At 42.2% G+C, this 24780-nt stretch overlaps 1 protein-coding gene across 7 annotated transcripts in view; it reads right to left on the reverse strand.

Annotated features, from left to right (window-relative positions):
• MTMR3 (myotubularin related protein 3) overlaps nucleotides 1–24780 on the reverse strand; it is a 2239538-nt gene that overhangs the window by 2028207 nt on the left and 186551 nt on the right. For all 7 annotated transcript variants that reach the window (XM_044068370.1, XM_044068372.1, XM_044068373.1 and 4 more), the window contains one exon: nucleotides 9539–9619. In XM_044068370.1, coding sequence (XP_043924305.1) covers nucleotides 9539–9541 — 3 coding nt within the window. In that variant the 5' untranslated portion in view covers nucleotides 9542–9619. The remainder of the gene's footprint in view (nucleotides 1–9538; nucleotides 9620–24780) is intronic.

Consider the following 24780-nt stretch of genomic DNA (forward strand, 5'->3'; position numbering starts at 1 on the left):
GTTTGGCATTGGGAAGTACCAGAATACAAGATGCCATGAACCCCAAGGCTTGAAGGACTGTCCTTGCAGTCAGCCTGGACTGACGAGATAATTGATGGAAATAAAGAGAAAGATTCTTTTGTTTGTCCGGGGTCAAAAAGGCCATCTGGGATGCTGTATTCAGTCTCACACCCAGAAAGCACATGTCCTGAGAGGGTACTAGACTGGACTTTATTTCGTTCACAGAATACCCTAGGCATCTTAACACTGCCATCACATACTGTAAATGATGAAGAAGTTCGTCCTTTCCTTGAGCCAGAATCAGGCAATCGTCCAAATAAGGATAGATTTGTATTCCTCTTAGCCTGAAGAAAGCTACCACTGGAGCCAGAACCTTCGTGAACACTCTGGGCGCAGTAGATAAGCCAAAGGGCAATGCAGAGAACTGATAATGAAAACTCCCAGCCCGAAAACGCAGATACTTCCTGCAACTGGGCCTGATAGGAACATGAAGATAAGCCTCCTTGAGATCCAGAGTCACCATCCAGTGATCTTTGCCCAGCAGAGGTAAAAGCTGCTGTAACGTCAACATTTTGAACTTGGGAATGTCCAGATATGTGTTGAGGATAGATAAGTCCAAAATGGGTCTCCACGTGTCCCCTTTCTTTGGTACTAGAAACAGGCAAGAATAAAATCCTAGGCCCACTTCTGGCAGAGGGACCAGTTGTATAGCTCCTATTTGAAGTAGAAGAGAAATTTGGTTGTGAGCCTCTAGTCTTTGCGGAGGAGGAACGTCTGGCATGCCTTTGAAAGGAGGCAAGGTATGGAAATAAAACTTGTAACCTCTGTGTATGATATCCAGTACCCATTTGTCTTGGGTAATTAAAATCCAATTTTCCTTGAAAAGTGCCAACCTTCCTCCCAAAGGTGCTGCCAGGCAAGAGGGATCTGGCAGCTGAAAAAGTAGGTCATTGGGCCTGTTTACGAAAGGACTGGCCCCTACCCTCACTCGAAGATTGTGCAGGTGAACTCCCAGTTCTAGGTCTGAAGGAACTCTGTGCTCTGCCCCTACCACGTCTAGATCTACCCCTAGACTGAGAATCATAAGAAGGATACGTCCACCCCTTAGCAGGCCAATTCCTACTAAACTTTGGAGGCTGAACTTGCAAAAAATCCTTAACAGTCTGCATAGACTTAGCCTTGTCCTCCATTTTCTTCAAGACTGATTCCACAGGTGGACCAAACAACACTTCAGACTGCAAAGGAGCATCCAAAATCCTTGTTTTAACATGGTCAGAAAAATTCTGATCCTTCAGCCAGGCGTGCCTGCGAAGAACTGAACCAGTGGCAGCCACCCTAGACGAGGCCTGCACAGCATCAAAACCACATTGTAAAGAATGCTTACCAACCTGCTCAGAGACATGCACCAAATCTTGTAATTCTTTACACTCAATGCCTTCTGCCAGAGCATCTACCTTAGATTTCAATTGAGAAAGAAGAAAGTTTTGATATTTCAACATATGAAACTGGCAATTCAAAGCCCTCATTGCTAAGGTAGAAGAAGTATAGACCTTCTTTCCCCATCTATCCAAAGCTCTGGCCTCTTTATCTAGAGGAACCGGATTTTTTACAACAGAGGCCTTGACACCCTTGGGTCCCTGACTAATAGTTTCTGGGTCCGCCCTAGGACTCTTATAAAGGTATTTATGAGCCTCAGGCACCCTGTAATACCTATCTGGTTTAACAGGCGCAGGAGGCAGAGAATCAGGATTAAGTGAAGCCTCTGAAAACACATCCTGCACTACATCCAGAACAGGTGGTATAGCTAAGGGCCTATGTTGAGGTAAAAGCAAAAATTCCCTAAGCCTTTTCCGAGAATCAGAGAAGTCTTGACCTTCCCACTTAAAATGCTCCCTCATAGAGTGAAGAGTCTCTGAAAAAGAAAAATCCTCTGGAGGAGAAGCAGAAGGAGTGGAATCTTCTGCATCAGAATCAGAATAAGGAGAGTACTCCTGCAAGTCTTCAGCCTAAGACTCTGAAACATCTGAAGCCTGTTCAAAACTTCCCAACTCTGGCTCCACCCTAGGCCTCTTATCAGGAGGGGGCAAAGAACCTCTAATCAGAGTAATCAAATCTTCTGCCATTTTAAGCATGTGCTTCTTAGGCACAGACCCTGCTGAACTAGGAGTGACACCAACAGATGCTAAACCTGGCCTGCCCCTGGGAGAAGCCTTGGAAACAGAAGGAGAGGGCCTAACCACCCTGGGCAGGGAGGGGAGTACAGTAACCTGAGAAGCCCCTTCAGCCTGCCCTGCCTCAAGAGAGGCCACATCCTGCAAAATTAAAGTCTCCCCCTGAGACTCTAAAGAAGTCTCCGTCGGACCCACCGGTTCCACTGAAGCCTCTAAAGAACCGGCGTCTGGAACGGACGACTCATCCTGCCTGGGTTTAACTGTTTTGTCTTTGCGCTTCTTCGTGGAAGCGGGCGCCGGAGAATCCGACGGCATATTATAATTGCACCGCTTACCGAAGACCAGCCTAGCACAATCTAACCTTCGCTTAATAGTGCGCTTACTGAACCTAGCACAAAAGCGACACCCGACTACGTCGTGCTCAGGCCCCAAACAAGGAATACACAAAGAATGATAATCCCTATGCGGTATCTGTTTCCCACAAGAAATACAATTATTCACTTTTTCTGACATCCGGTACTACACTGAGGCAAGAAAAAACCAAAATAATCCCCAACGGGGTACTTAGCCAACTTGGATTCGGTCTGAAACTCCGAACTCGAAAAATTTCAGAACGCCGAACGGCACTTGCAACGCTGCTTCTGCATCGGACCATGCGGCAAAAAAGACTGAGGATATGACGTCGGTCATGCGCTTTTGTACCCCGACGTCCTGATGTCAGTTTTAAGCGCCTTGACCGACGTCAGCCTAATACTTTGGTATCCGGGCCGACCGAGGACAGTGGACTACCCATATGTAAGGACTGCAGCAATGTGAGATGAAGAACATCTAGTAAAGAAAAGAGTAAAATCCCAAGAAGGGAAGAAATTCCTGATCAGTATCAGCAAGAAACTACGTTCCCTCATAAAATCGTCCAAGGCTAGCTTCGAAAGAAAAATTGCAATGGACTCCAAAGATAACCACAAGGCATTCTTTAGCTATGTCATGAATCTAAGTGGCAATTCTCAGATCTGCTTGGAGTTGGTGCAGAATGGCACAAAATACACTGAACCGACCGATATAGCCAACATCCTGGCAGACAGGTTCAGTGCAATCTTCACCCCCCCTCTCACCCCCAAAAGGGCCCATAACTATACCAGAAGAATATAGTACCCCTGAAATCACAAATACTCAGGTTAAAACAGCCCTCTCCAAAGCCAAAAACACAGCAACAATGGGACTGGACGGTGTCCCAGGCTGCGTCCTACACAAGCTCAAAGATGAACTAACCCCTCACCTAATCACACTGTTTAAACTCAGCCTCTCCACAGGCTACTTGCCCACAGAGTGGCGCACAGCAATGGTTATTCCACTCCACAAAGGTGGAGCCACAACAGAACCCAGGAACTATCGACCTATAAGCCTGACTAGCTTGGTCTACAAAGCTATGGAGCGCATCATCATGGATCTCATTAACAGAGACATCGGAAACCTCCAAACACTGGACTCTACCCAGTTCAGCTTTGTTAAGGGCAGATCATGCCTCCTAAACCTGGTGGACTTCTCTGAGACAGTTACCAAGGCTATAGACGAGGGAAAGGTGGTCCACACAGCCTACCTAGACCTCGCAAAGGCCTTTGACACCATTCTTTACTCAGGTATTATAGACAAGCTCACCAGCCTGAACATAAACCCCTACGTCAAGAGATGGGTTGCCAACTGGCTCATGGACAGAACCCACATGGTAAGAGTTGCGGGAGCTAGGTCTGACGCTAAACTGGTTACAAGTGGTGTTCCCCAGGGCTCAGTCCTAGGACCCCTCCTGTTCGGCATATACTTCTCAGAGGTACAGGAAAGCACAGGAGGACTATGGCTGACCAGGTTCGCAGACGACTGCAAACTAGGGGCTATAACTGACTCTCCGGCTGACACAGACATCCTCCAAAATGGTCTCACTGAGACAGATACCCGGTGTCAAAACCACGGCTTCAAGCTAAAAGCGAAAAAGTGCACAGTCATCCCCTTTGGAAAAAACAAAGTACCCACAAACTATCACATAGTTGGTAGCCCCTTAAATACGGAAGACGTAATAAGGGATCTGGGGACCCAAGTAGACAGTACCCTCTCTTTTGATAATCACATTGCCAAAGTGGTTAGAAACTCCTTCTATGTGGCCCACCTAATCACAAAAGGGTTTGCATCCAGATCGAAAGAGGTCATTGGGCCCATCTACACGTCACTCATCAGACCCATCATAGAGTACAATGCCCCATTTGGGATGTACCTTACAAGACACCTGCAATAACTGGAAAGACCACAGAAGTACCTCACCAAGAGATCACTGGCCTCAAGCAGATGCCCTATGCAGCTCAAATGAAGAAACTCCAGCTGTACTCGGCTGCATACCGCCTATGCAAAGGTGATCTCTGCCTGAGATAAAAGGCCATGTCCAACCCAGAATCGATGGACATGCTCCACCTAAAGAAAACCATACCCCCTCGAGCCACATGCTCCAGGGATCTAAACCTCACCACAACAATAAACAGGATGTGCTGGAGGGATAGATTCCTGTCCCAGAGACTTCCCATGCTCCGGAACAAGATTCCAATCTACATTAGGCAGAGCTCCTTGCTAACCCTCTTCAAGAGCAACCTTGACTAGTATCATCTGCTCTGAGCTACAACAGAATGGCATTAAATATACTGATCCCAAGGATATTGCCAATATCCTGGCAGATCGATTCAGTGCCAACTTCACCCCCCTCACCCCCTAAATGGCCCATCTCAATACCGGAAGATTGCCACATTCTGGTAATAATGGCCACACAGGTAAAAAATGCACTCTCCAAAGCTAAGAATACAGCATCCATGGGACCAGATGACATCCCGGGCTGTGTACTACATGAACTACAAAATGAACTGGCACCTCACCTAAGTGTCATGTGTAATCATACCCTCACCTCAAGCTTCATGCCCACTGAGTGGTGCACAGCTACAGTTATCCCACTCCACAAGGGGGAATCCACCTTGGATCCCGGGAACTACCGCCCCATCAGTTTGACGAACCTGATCTGCAAGGCCATGGAACTTATTATCATGGAACTTATAAACAAAAACATTGGCAACCTTAAAACACTAGACCCCACCCAGTTTGGGTTCGTGAAGGGCCGATCTTGTCTCCTGAACCTGACTGACTTCTTCAAATCAGTCTCCAGAGCCGTGGACGAGGGTAAGGCAGTCCACACAGCCTATCTGGACCTCGCCAAGGCCTTTGACACTATCCCCCACTCTGGAATCATAGATAAACTTACTAAGCTGGGCATTAATCCCTACCTCACTTGATGGGTTGCCAACTGGCTTACTGACAGAACCCACAGTGTAAAAGTAGCAGACTCCAAATCCAGCTCCAGACAAGTGGAATACCTCAGGGTTGAGTCCTGGGACCTCTCTTGTTTGGCATCTACTTCTCTGAAGTACAGGTCAACACTGAGGGACTCTGGCTAACAAAGTTTGCAGATGACTGCAAACTGGGAACCATTACTGAATCCCCAAAGGATGTGGATACTCTACAAAAGGGCCTTACAGAAACCGATGCTTGCTGCCAGAGCCATGGGCTCAAGCTCAATGCCAAGAAATGTATAGTTACCCCCTTTGGGAAAAAAACATGTACCCGTGAATTACCACATAGGTGGCAGTACACTAAACACCGAAAGTGTGATAAGAGACTTGGGGACACAGGTGGACAGTGGTTTCACCTTCAATAACCACATCGCCACAACAGTCAGGAAATCCTTCTATGTGGCACACCTCATCACTAAGGGATTTTCATCCAGAAAAAAGGAGGTCATTGTCCAACTGTACTCATCCCTCATTAGACCCATTACAGAATACAACGCCCCATTTGGTATGTACCTCTCAAGACATCTGCAACAACTGGAAAGGCCACAGAAATACTTCACTAAAAGAATCACAGGCCTATAGCAGATGCCCTATGCTGACAGCCTTAAAAAACTCCAGCTATACTCTGTAGCATATCGTCTACTCCGAGGTAATCTCTGCTTAACATACAAGGCCATGTCAAACCCAGAGCTGTTGGACATGCTACACTTAATAAAATCCCAATCCCTCAGAGCCACACTCTCCAGGGATCTAAACCTTGTCCTCACAATAAACAAAACATGCTGGAGGGATAGGTTCCTGACCCAGAGACTCCCCAGACTCTGGAATAGACTGCCCATACATATCAAGCAGAGCACCTCTTTGGCCCTCTTCAAAAGGAACCTTGATGACAGGATGGGAGAAAGGAAATTCACCCCAGGGATCACGTCAGTCGCTCTGCTAGACAGGGGCCCAGGGAAGTAAATAGTATGGGAAGAAATAGCCAGGGAATTGTTATGGCTAGGCTTGTACAGGCCCTAGGGCCTATAACCTAGTACCAACCTATGAAACTATAAGGGGGCGGAGAAAGCCAACACATTCCGGCTAGGCTTATAAATGCCTTCGGGCAGATAGCCTAGTACCTACCTATGAACAATGAATCAAAGTGTAATGTAATTGTTTTCTTGCAATTCAAACCTTTAAACCACCATAGCAAGTCCTATAAAACTATAAAAAAATGTGGGATAGCAGCATAAAAACCTCTCTCGTATATAAAACACTCTGAAATGTACAATGCAAAAAAATATAAAACGTATACAATTCCGATTTAAACAGAATAAAGGATAAACAGTTAAAATCCAGGTCCAATCCTATAAGGATACACACTTGATCGATTTAAAAATACAAAAATGTTTTTCTCCTTACAAATCAACTTAATATACTAGCCCTGTCATTGAGAATGCTTACAACAGATACCAAATCATTCAGACCAGGGGGTTGGCATGCATTTAATCTAAGTTGCCACATTAATTCCTTCGTTTCTATCTTAATGCCAACATCACGTTTTCTAAGCGCCTTAAAGACTTGGTCAATAAAAATATTTTATCTTTTAAAATTAGAACAATATACTGAATGTTTATACACTGCATTACTAGGGTTCCATGTCATAATATCATAAAGGTGTTCCCTCATGCATTCCTTCAATTTATGGATGGTTTTCCCTACATAAAATGCCATTCAGTTTTCACATCTAGCTACATAAATCACATGAGCTGTATCACAGTCACATCTACCTAGACAAGGCAGTGTTCGAGGGTAATTATCAACAGCTAAGTAGATGCAAATTATGTAGATGCATACATGAAGGTCCCTCTTGCCTTTGGACATATGGTGGACTCGGTTAATAGTAAAATTATCAATGTTCCTTTCCATTAAATTCGTAATGTTAGAGCCTTTGCTAAAAACCACCACAGGTTGTCTCCAGAATAAAACCTTCATTTCCCTAGAAAAAATAGAATCCCATAGTTTTTTTAAACATGCTCATATATTTTATTTCCTGGTTAAATGGCATCACAAAAGGTACCATCCTGTTTTTATTGTTTGTTACTCCAAGAATAGAAGTACCATTGTCAGATAAAGAATTAGGGGTTGGTTTATTCAATAAGAGGGCAAATTTAGTTGCACTACCTTTAAAACATTTCATATTTTACTGATGCCAACAAATAGCCAGGGTATCCTCTATTCCTAAACATAAACCATAAATAAAAAATTTCTCTTTCAAAATCACTAGGTAGGCTTACCATTTGCCCCTTTACTATTCCCTTCTTCTGGTATTGCTGTTGAAGTGTAAATATGAATTAGAAAAGGTCTTTTTTTTCTGTAAACATTAGATGTGAATTTATTTGAATTCTTATATTTTGCCAACATCACATCTACATTGTTGATCTGGTCATCATCATAATCCCTGCAGACTACTCTGTCAGAGATACTGGGTGAATAAACTGGTGTAACTAAGAAAATTATTTTTTTGAGCTATGATACAGAATCAGAATTGCCTAGACATAGTAAGCCTGGCTGAGTATAACTATGGCACCTGCCAAAAAAAAAAAAACAATTGCTAGAAAATGGAAATCAGAGTCTAAACCAATTGTATTAGATGTAGTAAATACAGTAGCAGAGATAAATGGAATTGGGATCTTCAGAAAAGAGTAGGTGCAATTACATAGAAAAAAATGAAAATAGGAACAATATATGCAGAGAAGAAATGAAGTTTAAGAGAAGGCAGAATTTGAATGACCTATGTAATGTTTGACTGACAATGACCGGCTAGATTATAAGTGATGCATGCAAATAAAATTATATCAATATGGTTTATTTTCATTTAAAAGAGCCAGAAACGGTACCAAAAGAAACCAGTAACCCAAAATACTGGTACCAAATGGGAAGAAACAATGAAGCCACAGACGGAAACACTGGAGAGGTACTTTAATACAAGCAACAGTATAAAATAAAACATGGGTAAGCAGCACATTAACTAATTAAAAACTTGCGTTTTCGTTTAGCAATACTTCATCAGATGTGGGTTAGCTCAAACAGTTCCTACTTAAATAGCAAAAAAAAACATGACATCACTGAGTGTTCAACAAATCATTAAAAAGACACAATTCATAATATTTATTCCATATGAGCTTGGCTATAGAGTATTCAAAAAAATGTTTTTATATAAAATTTGTTTTTAGGAGTTTTTATGATTCATGACACCTTTATTGATAAGCTTACATCTATACATTTTATATATCATTCACCCCTATTTATTTACTCATATATTTAAGTAGTAATATGTTAAAGGGCCAGTAGAGGGAGTTTTAGGACTTGTTACTAATCATTTTTATGTTTTCACATTTTTAGGCTGTTTTAATATTCATATGCAATTGCGTTTTATTTATTGTTTTGATTGTTCTGATAGGTAGTTATTCAATTTTCCTTTATCTTGGCGTGTACTTTTTTATGTATACAACTTACAATGAAGTGAAGTGTTTTAATTTTGAATGATTATTTATGCTTTATGTCTTTTTAATGATTTGTTGAACACTCAGTGATGTCATGTTCTTTTTGCTATTTATGTAGGAACTGTTTGAGCTAACCCACATCTGATGAAGTATTGTTAAACAAAAATGCAAGTTTTTAATTAGTTAATGTGCTGTTTACCCGTGTTTATTTTATACTGTTGTGTGTATTAAAGTACCTCTCCAGTGCTTCAGTCTGTGGCTTCATTGTTTCATCCCGTTTGGTACCAGCATTTTATTTTCATTTACATACATTTATGATTGCCCATGATAATTCAGTAAAGATGTTTCTTGTTTAAAAAAAAACATTTATAATGAATGTATCAATTAATAGGAAGACTGCTAATTAAAAACAGCACCCTCTGATAAATTCACTATCCATGTTACAAACACAGCAAAAGTACAGTAAAAATGCCAGGTTTTACCAGGCTTGGACAATATTTACCATGCCAATCCTATGGCAATAAAAAAACAGAAAAAAGCTTCCTTTTCGTGGCTCCAAATCAAACTCCAAAAATGTGAATTCCTGAAAAAGAAAATGGAGAAGCATTACAAAAATATAACCAGGAGATCAATGGAAGAAGATAATTATTTTAGTGCAAGAAGTCAAGGAACTGTGCATAAGAAATAGTCTACAAAGTTCACACTCTAAACAGCATTACTAAGACAGTAATTAATCAAACACCATTCCTAAATACTGGAAATAATTTCTACACACAAGCCCAGCATCAATGTACACAGTGACAAAAACTTTAGTAACTAAAATAAAACGATCTGCAAATGTAATGCCGTTTTTTTATGCCCACTTGTGTTCCTGCAGCAAAACTGTTAGTAAGTGAACAAAATAATTTTTGGCAGTATTCCGGTTGCAATTTAAATGCCTCCTAAAGTGGTCTCATTTACTAGCCAGCCATGTACAAAAATTAGACACATGGTACCTGTTTAAGTGACTCACAAGGAAAGCATCTATCTGCAATGCCTGTCAAACAAGTATGATTAGTACTCCAGAAGCCAGACAGCAGGCTGAGGGGATGTGAGGGCAAGACTGAGTAACTAGAAGCCAACTCCTTTGTTGGAGGGGTGGAGAGTATGGCCTTCTCTCCTCTCAGTACAATCTCCTACTGGAGAAAGTGCAATTGTATGAGGGCACTTCTCATTGGTTAAAACATCTTAAAATCAACCTATACACAGCTTCTTACCACCTATACAATTATCCAACATCCACCTGCCTATGCAGCACTAAAAAACATTCTACACAACTATGTTCCCAGTCAGTCACTGCAATCCAGTGACCAAAAACTCCCATCTATCTACAAACCTATCAAATCTGCTGGACATTGTATTCGTACAAGGTTGCTAAGGCCTGGAACTCCTACCTGTATCCATCAGGCAATACCCTCCCTTGCATCTTTCAAGAACACTCTGAAAAGCCTACCTAGTTAAAAAACTGGCTCTGTTTTTGCTCAAAACCAAGATAAACTCTCTCTCAATGTGAACAAATACCATTTCATTACTTATGCCTCCTTACTCTGTCTTCTTCCCTTCCTTGCGTCTATCAAATTCTCTTCCGTGACTTTCTCTACAAACATACCACAAGCCTATCCTTCCCTCAACTTCATACTGCAATTCCCATTTGTATTAGGACTAACTTATCTTTAATTTCTCTACAAACGGTCTACATTTTTTCTAAACATTAAATGATCATACAAGTTCGATTCATAACCAATGTTTTTATATTACGTTTAATTTGCTATAATTAAACTGCAGATGTTTTTGTTTTATTTTTTAAGACTGCAAATTTACTGTTCATAAAATGTATTTTTATAATATGGAGCTTTTTCCTCTGGGTCTCAGCTGACAATGGGCTTCTATCCAGTCGACTTTCCCAGTAATTTAATGTCAATCAATACACAAATAAATAACCAGAAATACCTGAATAGAAGGCTCACTGATGCACTGTAAATGAACAGGATTTAGAAGCAAGCAAATGTTAGTCTCCTAGCTGGACTTGTGCAGCAGTCAGATGTCCCCAATCAAGGTATAAAGTCACCTCCCATGACAAACATGCCAAAAGAAAACTCAAATGAAAAACAGACTGCACCCTACATCATATTTGGTTCTTTTTATTGACATGCAGGTCACCAAGTGCAACACCTAAAGCTTAAACTACAGGAGAATACAGAATGAATACATCCCATAACCCTAACATGCAAAACTTTCAAATCACTGTCCACCAGAAGAAAGATCCCCAAACAATACTAAATATATGCTAAAATGATATACAAGAAGTTGTTAACCTTCAGAGACTACAAAGACGTATACTAAGGTGCCCTCCACAGAAAAACAGGGAAAGGAGGAAGGGCGTTTCTAATGCAGCAAGGATCCTACTATTTTTAACACCGACATTATGGTAACTAATCTGCCACTTCCATATTACATTACACAACTAACAATGCGGAAGTAAATCCATAAACGAATGAGTCATTGCCAAACAATGAAGATGCCTGACCAAGACCTGACAGGGATCCACCAAGTCCTGAACTACAGCAAAGATGAAATTAGATCCACACTTTCTGAATGAATATCTACTTTGTAATGTTTCAAAAGACTGAGCATAGGACCCAGTGGCTGTCTCACAAACATTTCTTTAAGAAGGCTGCAGTAGTAATGCATGCCATTGAGGCATATATCACAACCTGTCCAGCAAGACTCCCAGTGATTTCATAACAGGAGGAGATGCAATTTGCCATCCATTTGGAGAAAGTCTGCTTGGATACTAACCTGTCCCACGTCTGACATGAAGAAAAACATCTGGTCAGATTGTTTGAAGCCTCTGGTCCTGTTCTACAAGTATCTAAGTTGCCTCTGTACAGTCATGTATTTAGGAACTCCCCTCTCTGTACAGTCATGTATTTAGGAACTCCCCTCCTCTTCTTTTTTGTATTAAGTTAATAAAACCGGGAACTGAAGAAACTGGCTCAGGGACACCTCAAACACCACCTTGTGAACTAGGGAGTGACGGACCTGAGTAATGCTCTGAAAAGCTGTACATGGCTACCTGCATATAAATTATGAAAGTAATTAATAACTTCAGTACATGGGAAATTTATGGATGGTGGACAGTTTTTGTAGGACAGTAGTTGCCATCCTCAACATACTTCAGCTTCATTTTCTTACGGAGAATGCATCCGGTTAAGGAGGCTTTGTAATTGGGAAAACTACTCGTGTACCAATACACTTGCCCAACGCGTCCTAAAATTCACTAATTCAAATGCCCTTGAGCAGCTCGTTCTTACCCCCACTAGAGGTAGCAACAGTCTTGACCTGGTCATTACTAACATGGGTGACCATTGGTCTACACCAATAGCTAACTCCTCCCTGGTTAGATCAGACAACAAACTAATCACCCTGGAAATCCACATCTCCCCCCCCCAAAGGTAACCACCATGAAAAACTTCTCCAAAGATAACTTTGGGCTCCTAAAAATAGAGGTGCTAACTTCATGGCACCCATGCAAATGGAGTATAGTTGCATGACCGCCAAATCATACACCAATGCACTGTACAAACACGTACAAAAATGCATGGATCTCACCATACCCAATAGAACCAAAATGCTCTCCTCCAAAAAAAGGAAGCCAATCTGGTGGTCCCCTGCCATAAACAAACTCTACAAAAGAAGGAGGAAACCGATGTGGAACAAGTCCCAAGACTAGTAAAACTCCCTCATCAGCCTCAACAAAAATTTGAGATCCCTCATCAAATCCTCTAAAGCTAGCTATGAAAACAGAATTGCAGCAGATAGTAAAGACAACCACAAGGCTTTCTATAAGAATCTCCGTGGCAATACCCAGATTTGCTCTGAGCTACTGCACAATGGTAACTCCTATACCAAGCCAACAGATATTGCCAATCTACTGGCTGACAAATTCAGTGCCAACTTTACCCCCCCCCCCCCCAAGGACCAACCACAATACCAGTTGATTGCCAGACACCCAGTATTACTGCTGCACAGGTTAAAACAGTACTGTCCAAGCCCAAGAATGCAGCTTCCATGGGACCTGACAATATCCCTGGCTTCGTTCAACATGAACTTCAGAGCTTCACCTCAGGCTTTGTCCCTACTGAATGGCGTACTGCTACAGTCATCCCTCTCCACAAAGAAGGAGAGACTACAAACCCTGGGAACTATCGCCCCATTAGCCTGATGTGTCTGATATGCAAAGCTATGGAACACATCATGTACCTAATAAACAAAAATATAGGGAATCTCTAAACTCTGGATCCCACACAGTTTGGTTTTGTGCAGGGTAGATCATGCCTGCTCAACTTGGTCGACTTCTTTGAGTCAGTCACCAGAGCTGTGGATGAAGCAAAGGTGGTTCATACAGCCTACCTTGATCTGGTTAAGGCCTTTGCAACTGCATTACTAGCCAAGTTGAGTACAAACTTGCAGCGTTAAAGATTGTACTGCATTTTATTTCTCTCTCTAATTGTTTCATTGAAAATTGTGGCCTGTGTCTCTCTGTAGTTATTTATTTTTCTATTTAACTGTTTCACAGAATACTGTGGTCTCTCTCTCTCTCTCTCTCTCTCTCTCTGTCTGCAGTAAGTGGGGGCTATTGTGTTTCACTTCATTGATATTCAGTGCTAAACTCTTAGCCTAGAGGGTTTCCCTGTATTTATAAGTGTTAGTCACATATCTTTGAATGGGCGGCCACGGTGGTGCAGCGGTTAGCGTTGCCGCCTCACAGCAAGAGGTTCTCTGGTTCGATTCTCGGCTGGGGTGCCTTCTGTGCGGAGTAGGCATGTCCTTCCTGTGGTCGCGTGGGTTTCTTCCAGGTGCTCCGGTTTCCTTCCACATCCCAAAGACATGCTGTAGGTGGATTGGACATTCTAAATTGGCCCTAGGTGCGAGTGCGTGTGTGCCTTCTGTGGAAGGTTGGGCGCCGGGCTGGCAACTCGACACTGTAAAACTCCACTGCCAATCATGAGCGGACAGGTGATCCGCTGCAGCGACCCCTAAATGGGAAAAGCCGAAAGAAGAAGTCACATATCTTTGAATTTATTACTGCTCAATATCAGAGTTGTTTGGCTTCTGCTACATACCTACAATCAACTGCATTACTAGCTGAGAGAAGTCCAACCTTGCAGTGTTTAAAGATTGTACTGCATTTTATTTTTCTGTTTATTTAATTGTTTCATTCAATACTGTGGCCTGTCTCTCTCTGTAGCTATTTATTTTTCTATTTAACTGTTTCATAGAATACTGTGGTCTCTCTCTCTCTCTGCAGTTAGTTTCCTGGCCTCCCTCCCTGTTCTTGTTTTGGTATTAATCCTGGTAGCTTTGGAATTCCCCGCCCGTCCTGTAAATTTGTGTCTGAACACTCCTCCTGTGTCTATCTCATTTGCTCACTACACCGACTACAGTGAGATCATATTTTGACTTCAGGCACTCATACAAGTCCCATCTCTATTCCAAGTCTAGTGTCACTAGCTCATTCTACCCAATACAGAGTGAACATTTGTGAAGGGCAAGCCACTTCCTTAATTTTGAATTATCTTCCGTTTCTCCTTTCTCTGTTTCCACTTTATAAAAAAAATAGCTACTTTCCTGCCTTTCCTGTAACTAGTCTATTCCAGATACAGATCTGCTATAACCAGGACAGTTTATAAACTTCTGAGCCCCAAAAGCCTTTCTATGTTGGAGGGAAGCCTTCTAGCTCATCAGTGGGAGTGGTAAGCACTAGGTAGCCTACCTACCACAAGAGTGGTTTCTGACCCAGAAATTGTAGTTTATTGGCCGTTTGGGCAGCTTTTCCATATCTTTCAACTTTCTGGTTTAAAAGCCTGCGTTTGTGCTAGTTTCCCACCTTTCCTGTAACTAATCTAGTCCAGATACAGATTTGCTGTATCCAGGACTGTTTGTAAGTTTCTGAGCCCCCAAGCCTTTCAGTATTGGAGGGAAGCATTCTAACTTATCAGCGAGAGTGGTAAGCACTAGGTAGCCTATCTACCACAAGATCCAGGTACAGATTTAGTTTCGCACTTCAATATGCTTATTCGTGCTCAGCACTTGATCAGAACTTGTTGTTAGCACTAAAGCTACAAATTACTACAGCATGCGTTTGCGCTAGTTTCCCATCGGATCCTGGAAACTATCGCCCCATAAGCCTGACTAGCTTGGTCTGCAAAGCTATGTTAAGGATCATCATGGACCTCATTAATAAAGATATTGGGGACCTACAGAAACTGGATCCTACCCAGTTTGGCTTTGTTAAGGGCAGATCCTGCCTCTTAAACCTGGTTGATTTCTTTGAAACAGTCACTAAGGCCATTCACGAGGGGAAGGTGGTCCACACAGCCTACCTGGACCTCGCAAAAGCCTTCGATACAATACCCCACTCGGGCATTATAGATAAGCTCACCAGCTTAAATATAAACCCCTATGTCACTAGATGGGTTGCAAACTGGCTCATGGACAGAACCCACATGGTTAGAATTGCTGGAGCCATGTCAGACTCCAAACCAGTTACAAGTGGCGTCCCACAAGGCTCAGTCCTGGGACCTCTCTTGTTCGGTATATATTTCTCGGAGGTACAGGCCAACACGGAAGGACTGTGGCTGACCAAGTTTGCAGATGACTGCAAACTGGGCGCCATAATCAACACTCCAACCGACACAAGCATCCTCCAAAAGGGCCTCATAGAAACAGACAACTGGTGCCAGAGCCATGGCCTCAAGCTAAACGCCAAAAAGTGTATAGTCATCCCCTTTGGCAAAAACAAAGTGCCCACAAATTACCACACAGGTGGTAATCCATTAAGTACAGAATAAGTAATTAGGGACCTGGGGACCCAAGTTGATAGCAATCTCTCATTTGACAACCATGTGGCCAAAGTGGTTATAAAAACATTTTATATAGCCCACCTAATCATGAAGGGATTCACATCTAGATCAGGGGAGGTAATCGTGCCTCTTTACTCATCCCTCATCAGGCCCATAATAGAGTACAATGCCCCTTTTGGGATGTACCTTACCAGACACCTGCAGCAACTGGAAAACCCCCAAAAGTACTTCACCAAGAGGATCAAAGGGCTCAAACAGATGCCATATGCTTCCCGGTGTTAAAGAAACTCCAGCTCTACTCAGTGGCATACCGCCTGCTCAGAGGCGATCTGTGCCTGACGTATAAAGCCATGTCCAATCCGGAATTAATGGACATGCTGCACCTCAGAAAATCCAAATCCCATCGAGCTACGAGCTCGAGAGACTTGAGCCTCAGCACTGAAATAAATAGGACATGCTGGAGGGACAGATTCATAACCCAGAGGCTCCCTTCACTCTGGAATAAAATCCCAGTCCAGGTTAGGCAGAGTCCCTCACTGACTCTCTTCAAGAGGAATCTTAATGAGTGGATGGGAGATTGTAGGTTTACCCCGGGTATCACTTCAGTGTCACTGTTAGACAGAGGCACAGTATACTAACCTCGAAAAAGGGCATAGCAAAATTACTTTAAAATGGGTGGCGAAAGTCAAACACACTCTGGCTAGGCTTATAAATGCCCTAGGGCAGATAGCCTAGTATGAACCTATGAACCTATGCAACCTTCCTCTTTACCTAGAGGAAAACACTTTTTGTACTTACTTTCCTCACTTGCTTAGAGAAAAACAGGTCTTCTACTCACTTTCCTCGCTTGTCTAGAGAAAAGTAGTTTTTTATTCAGCCATGTCCAAGGGTCAGCTCCCAGCGTTCTCTCCTGTCTATCTGATGAATCTAGGCATCTTAGGGCAATGTAGCAATTGCCTCATGTACACAGAAAACCCTCTCCTCCTACCACCCAACACCACAACCTGTGAAAGATGCACTTATCTAGCCAAACTGGAGGTAAAGCTCTCTCCAACCAAGACTGAACTTGACAGTCAAGAGGAGAAGGTAAACACTTGCACCACACCACACTCTTCACATAGTCCCACTAAACCTACACCACCAAAATCTACACAGAAACAAAAACATTCACTAAGGCTCTCAATAATACTCTGCTCAAGCAACAGAGACCTCCAAAGCAGAAACGCAAGCAACCTCCACCCCTGCAACACAACCCAAATGACACATAGCCCACAGACTCAGTGTGCCAATAAACCACAGCCCATAAGGCAAAACAACGTACCCAACACACTAGTCATAGGTGACTCTATAGTCAGGCACACTGATGTCCCACTCACCAGGCTAAACAAGGAGAAAGTCACAGTCAACTGCTTATCAGGTGCCAGGATCCGCCACATAACCCATGCACTCGGTTCACTCCACAACAAGTACAAATATGGCTCTGTCACTGTCCATGTTGGTGTGAACAACCTGAGACGTACCTCCCTGGACTACATAAAGAGAGACATGGAAGAGCTCTCCAATCTTGTAGCCCAGTCAGGTATGACCCTAGCCCGGAGTAGCATCCTGCCATCACCCAGAATGATACCACAGTACAAGGACAAAATGACTGACTTCAACAATTGGCTTAACTTCTGGTGTCAGTCTAAGGGGATCCAGTACCTGTCTGCCTGGGACGACATGGTCAACAGACCACGATGCTTTGCCAGAGATGGCCTGCACCTGTCTCCCCTGGGATTCCGGATACTGGCTAAGGCTTTTGCCGCCCCTATAGTGCCTTTTTTAGGCAAGGTTCAAATGACAAATTCACCACCGTAACAAGAACAGGCAAGCAAAAAACAGAGGTTAATGCTACTCAATGCTAAAAGTCTAAATCTCAAAATGCACTCTCGAGGCACTCAAAATAGAGAACATAGATATCTGTGCAGTAACTGAGACCTGGTTCAAGGCTCTACAGAGCACCCCTGCATTACCAGGCTAGAACTCATACCACACTTTTCGGCCATATAACCTGGACCAGAACACCAAAGGAGGTGGTGTGCCCATATTCATTAAGGATATCCACACCTCCAGGCTAGTTGCGCAGCATAATACATCCAAGGTTATCCAAGTGCAACTAACTCTGGGCAAAACTGCAATCTAAATTGTAGCTTGCTACAGATCCCCCACCATGCCCCAGGATTCCCACTCCTCTTTTCTTGATATACTGGAAAATATTAGGGTTCAACCAAACACCCTAATAATGGGAGATTTCAACTACCCCACCATTAACTGGGAAAATTACTCATGTACCAACTCCTTCACTCAACGCTTTCTGGAATTCATAAATTCCAATGCCCTGGATCAACTTATCCACACCCCCACCAGGGGCAACAATATCCTAGACCTAGTCATTAACATGAGTGACCGGTGTTCCACACCCGAAGTCAACTCCTCGTTGGTCAGATCCGACCATAAGCTACTCTCCCTAGATATCCACATCTCACCCCCACCCACCATTAAGAAAAACCACGGCAAAAAATTTATCCAAAGCCAACTTCATGCTTAAGACAGAAGTGGTGAACTTCATGACACCCATGCAAATGGACAATACAGTTACGACTGCTGAATCCTACACAAATGCACTCTAAGCAATTACACGAGTGCATGGATCGTGCTATCCCAAACAGAACCAAGACACTATCCTCCAAAAAAAAAAAGCCAATCTGGTGGTCCCCTGCCATAAACAAACTCCACAACAGAAGGAAGAAGCTGTTGCAAAAAAAAAAAAAAAAAAGTAAAATCCCATGAGTGGAGGAGCTCCCTGGTCAGCCTCAGTAAGAAGTTGAGATCCCTTATAAGATCCTCCAAAGCTAGCTACGAAAACAAAATCGCCACAGATTCAAAGGGCAACCACAAAGCATTCTATAGCTATGTCAAGAATCTCAATGGCAACAACCAGATCTGCTCTGAGTTGCTACACAATGGTATGAAAATTACAGAACCAACTGATATTGCAAACATCCTGGCAGATAGGTTCAGTGCTAACTTTACCCCCCTAAAGGGCCCATATCTATACAGGAAGAATGCACAGTCCCTGTAATCACATTTATGCAGGTAAAAGCTGCACTCTCTAAAACCAAAAACATAGCATCCATGGCTGCGTTTTACACGAACTTCAGAACGAACTGGCTCCCCACCTAAGCACCCTGTTCAATCATAGTCTCATGTCAGGCTTTCTGCCCACTGAATGGCGAACAGCAACAGTTATTCCACTCCACAAACGGGGAGCCACCACTGATCCTGGGAACTATCGCCCTATTAGCCTGACAAGCCTGGTCTGCAAAGCCATGGAACATTATCATCATGTAACAGAAACAAAGACATTGGCAACTTCCAAACTCTGGACCTCACGCAGTTCGGGTTTGTGAAACGCAGATCATGCCTTCTGAATCTGATCGGGTTCTTTGAGGCAGTCACCAAAGCCATAGACTAGGGTAAGGTGGCTCACACACAGCCTATCCTGACCTCGCCAAGGCTTTCAACACCATCCCCCATTCTGGAATTATAGCTAATATCACTAAACTAGGTATAAATACCTACGTCACAACATGGGTTACCAACTGGCTCACTGCCAGAACCCACACTGTAAATGTTGCAGACTCCAAATCTGACTTCAAACCAGTGAAAAGTGGAGTACCCCGGGGTTGAGTCCTGGGACCTCTCCTGTTTGGCATCTACTTCTCTGAAGTACAGGATAACACAGAAGGCCTCTGGCTAACGAAGTTCACAGATGACTGCAAACTAAGAGCCATAGTCGAGTCCCCAAATGATGTGGACATCCTACAGAAGGGCCTCACTGAGACAGATCCCTGCTGTCAGAGGCATGGGCTCAAGCTCAATGCCAAGAAGTGCACTGTCATCCCCTTTGGTAAAAACTCTATACCCATGAGCTACCACATGAACACCAGTCTACTTAACGCCGAATGTGTGATAAGAGACCTTGGGACACAGGTGGATAGCAGTCTCTCCTTTGATAATCACATCGCCACTGTAGTCAGGAAAACCATCTATGTGGCACACCTCATCACAAAAGGGTTCTCATCCAGGAAAAAAAAAAGAGATCATGGTTACCCTCTACTCGGCACTCATTAGACCCATTATAGAGTACAACGCCCCTTTTGGAATGTACCTTACAAGACATCTGTAGCAGCTGAAAAGGCCACAGAAGTATCTCACAAAGAGGATTACTGGCCTCAAACAGATGCCCTACACTGACCGTCTCAAAAAACTCTAGCTTTACTCTGTAGCATATTGCCTTCTCCGAGATCATCTCTGCCTAACATTTACAGCTATGTTAAACCCAAAGCTGTTGGACATGCTACACCTACAGACATCCCAATCCCTCCGAGCTGCATGCTCTAGGGACCTCAACCTAGTCACCACAATAAACAGGACATGCTGGAAGAATAGATTCCTGTCCCAGAGACTTCCTATACTCTGGAACAAGCTACCCATCTATGTAAAGCAAAGTTCCTCATTAGCACTCTTCAAGAAAAATCTTGATAAGTGGATGGGAAATAGGAAATACACCCCGGGAAATCACTTCTGTGGTTCTGCTCGACAGCGGCACAGGAAATTAACTTTCTTGGGTGACGTAAGCCAGGGAACCTTGTTGGCTAGGCTTACTTAGGCCCTTGGGCCGATAGCCTAGTACCTACATATGAACCTATGATACCATTGCCCACTCAGGAATCATAGAAAAACATATAGAAGCATAGAAAAAATAGGAAGAAAGCAAATGGATCATGAAACCCAGAGCCAATTTATTTCCAGGGCTCAACAGAATAGTTCCTATTGAACCTATTTTGTAAGAGAGAAGCCTAATTAAGAAATGAAATGGAGGCTTAAGGAAGGCATGCCTCTGACTGCTGTATGTGATTGGTTGAGCAATTAAGGATCTTTATTTAACAGTAGTAAGTCAGGTCTACACACTAGGATCCGAAGAAGGTTTTTTTTAACTGAAAGCGCTTATCCTGTTTGACCTGCAACTTGAACAGCACAATTTGTGCTTTTATTTCTTCATTTTATTAAAGCTTACATTTTAACAGAATTTCTCAGTGAACTTTTTGTTGTGGTGGAAGCCTATTTTCATTTTACTATTTTTGCCTATTAAGGCTTCCTCTGGAGGAGGTTTTTGGTTTGGTTGTTTGTGCTTGTTTTTTTACCTTCACACCTCACACAGTTGTTATTTGTTACTGCTTTGGTGTCAACACTGTATTTTGTGATGGAAAATGGTCGGAAAACTAATACTATATTTAATGCAGGTATGCACAATCCTTTATCTGATATCAATATAAAGACTGGTGTGAATCAGGAACCGATTACAGACTTTAATGAAGAATTTGATAACATCTTTAGAGAAGTTGAGAATGCAGCCTATAAGCTCAAGAGGCTGCAATGGCAGCGATTTCACATGGAAGCGTGTCTACATCATAATGTGATACTGGAGGGGATTGAGAATTAGGTGTATGCCCAACTATGGGAACACCTACCCCGATGATCTGGCCAAATGCAGGAGATTAACATGGAGACAAGCTTCTGTTACATACAGCTGCTAATAGACTACTTTAAGCCACATGAAGATGAGGTTTCTGCTCTTATTGAATGTAAGCAAAAGCAAATGGAAACTATGCGATTACCCGATAGCTGCTAGTTTAAGCTAGAAACCCTGCAAGATAAATTGGAAACCTATGAGAACAAATTGAAAAATATAAAAATTAAACTGAAGAGAGATTATTCTGATTTTACCAACAGTCGCCTGTTTAAGTGGCCGAGGGATAAGAGAGCACCAGATAGAAAAGAACGCTCTGACAACATGGGAAATGTACCTGTGAGACACAGGACTTTCTAGTGTGAATATACATGCTGAAGTACATAGTAATATAAACACTAATGGGCAACATCCTGAATTAGCCTCTCGCAATACTCCTAACAATAGGACTAATGACAGTATAGTTAATAATGACTGGTATGCTCGAGGTCATTACATAACTAACAGAAAATGATAATGCAGCGAATGTAGACACTGCGTCGGCAGGAAGCATTCAGCCTTCAAGTGAAATAGTTCCGAACGTGATACCAAAGAAAGGATCTGTCCATGCACCTTTGTTACACCAAATCCCTTTTTTATTAACACAGAAATGTGTTGTGAGATCCAGGTCAGAAAGCAGAGAGAGGAAAAAGAGAAAGGTAACTTAGGAACCTCAATGAGCTTAGATGAATCAATTTTGTTGGTAATTAATGTATCCGATTATGAGCAGACAGCTACCCAAAAGAGTGTTCTGCAAAGAGGCTTGAGCTTTAGAGCCTCAAAACGTTCTGACCTGACTGAGTGACGGACTTAAGGTGCTTTGGTAGGAACGTTACGTTGAAGTGTCTTTTTGACAATGAAAATAAATACTGGTACAAACTAAACATTGTCTGTGTTGAAAAAAAACAAGTTCCTTTGTCCCCAGCAATCATCCCACTGTGGAGATGTTCTTACGGTTATGTGAGAATGAGGTGTTTGAACGGAGGTCAAAAGGAAAAAGTAAACACTATTACAATTTAACACAGGACGAGTTTCAGGCGTTAAAAGAATTGCAAACAATGAAAGAAATTATTTTCAGGCCAGCTGACAAAGGAGGAGTTTTAATAGTGATGAATTTAATACAGTATGCCCAGAAAATGCAGGATATGTCAAGCCATAGTGATACATACCACAAAATCGAGAAGTATCAAGTAGACAGTTTGAATTCCTCAGTAAAGAATGTCCTGCATAACAAATTAATGACTAGAGCAATTGATAAAAATCTATATGACTTTCTTGAAATGGTATATCCAACTATACCTGTTATCAAAAAGGTTGCCTAAGATTCATAAGAACAGTGTTGAAGCCCCTTTGAGACCAATAGTTTTGGGGAGAGGATGGGTCAATGAGCCCATTTAAACCTATGTGGAAACTGAACTCAAGAAGTTGTTGCCTTTCACACATACTGTATTGAGGGACACTGGTCAGCTGCTGGAGAGACTGTATGAAAGAATGGAGCAAGAAAGCTGCATAGACAGCCTCATTTTGGTGAAGATGGACGTCAACAATTTATTCACTTGCATACCCAACGATCTAGGAATAGAAGCAGTAAGGGACTTTGCCTCTCATTTTGAAGTAAACATGGATATGACTCTAGTATGCAGCTTCCTGGAATTGGTCCTGGAGAGCAATGTGTTCCTCTATGGTGAGAGCAACTATTGGCAGAAATGGGGGGTAGCCATGGGCACCCCCTGTGCAAACAGCTATGCCAATATAGTCCTAGCTGAATGGGAAAGGCAATGGGAAATGGATACGAAAAATGAATGGAAGGAATGCATCATCTTTTACAATAGGTTTGTGGATGATGATATATTCCTATGGAAGGGCAGTATACAACGCCTAAATGATTTTGTCAACTATTTAACAAGTACGACTAGCTTTCTAAGATTCAAAGTGAAAACGTCAGCAAATGAGATAGAGTTCTTAGACGAGAGAATTTCAATGAATAATAGCAAAGGAATTGGCACCACTATATTCAGGAAACCAAATTGTAAGAACCATATGATATACTACAATAGCATGCACCCAAGACATGTTTTTCAGAATACTGTTGAAAATCAAGTGACTAGGATATCCAAGCTCTGTACTGACTATGATTTTCTGAAGGAACAAGACAAACTCTTAACAGAATTTTGCTTCAAGAGGCTATAATGAAAAACAATTAGTCATGAGTAAAGGCAAAGCAATGTCCATTTCATACAACAAAGGGCAACCGTACTATTCGAAACGGAAGCAGAGTGATGCGAAGAAAGGTGGGAACAGCAACAGTCTCAGATGCATGATGACCTACAGCACTAACTCCTTTGATGTCTGTGAAACCATCAAGAAATTTTGGCCAGTCTTAACTGCTGACAGTAAAATTAAGAGAATTGTGGGGAAACACCTAAGTTTGGTTATAAAAACAAGAAGAACAAGATTTATTGTGCAACTATGATGGAATACCTAACAAGCAGAGTACAGAAGGAAAAAATAGGTTAGGAACTTGGAAATGTGGCTTTTGCAAAGCTTGCAGCCACATTAAATGTTCCAACAGTTTTGTCCATCTGGTAACTAACAAATGCTATAAGTTCCCTGGTTTTGCTAAATGCAACACCAAGAATGTTATATACGTTGGCACTTGTAATTTGTGCCAAGCCTATTATGTAGGAAAGACCAATAGAAAGTTAAAAGAACGGATACTTTGCCATCTGTTAGACATCAAGAATAAAGCGGTAACCAATGCCCTATATGGACATGTGTATGAAAATCCAGGGCATTCATTTAGCTTTATGGTTATCTCAAATGTGACTACTAACCTCCGTGGAAGAGACATTGTCAACAAAACTGAAAAGGAAGAAAGCAAATGGATCATAAACCTCAGAGTTAATTTATTTCCAAGGCTCAACAGAGTACTTCCTATTAAACGTATTTTGAAAAAGAGAAGCCTAATTAAGAAATGAAATGGAGGCTTAAGGAAGGCGTGCATCTGATTGCTGTATGTGATTGGCTGAGCAATTAAGGATCTTTATTTAACAGCAGCAAGTCAGGTCTACACACTAGGATCTGAAGAAGGTTTTTTTTTTTTTTTAACTGAAAGCGCTTATCCTGTTTGACCTGCAACTTGAACAGCACAATTTGTGTTTTTTATTTCTTCATTTTATTAAAGCCTACATTTTAACAGAATTTCTCAGTGACATTTTGTTGGGGAAG

Source organism: Protopterus annectens, chromosome 4.part0, assembly GCF_019279795.1.
Source record: "Protopterus annectens isolate FY-2018-M chromosome 4.part0, PAN1.0, whole genome shotgun sequence".
NCBI lineage: Eukaryota > Metazoa > Chordata > Ceratodontiformes > Protopteridae > Protopterus > Protopterus annectens.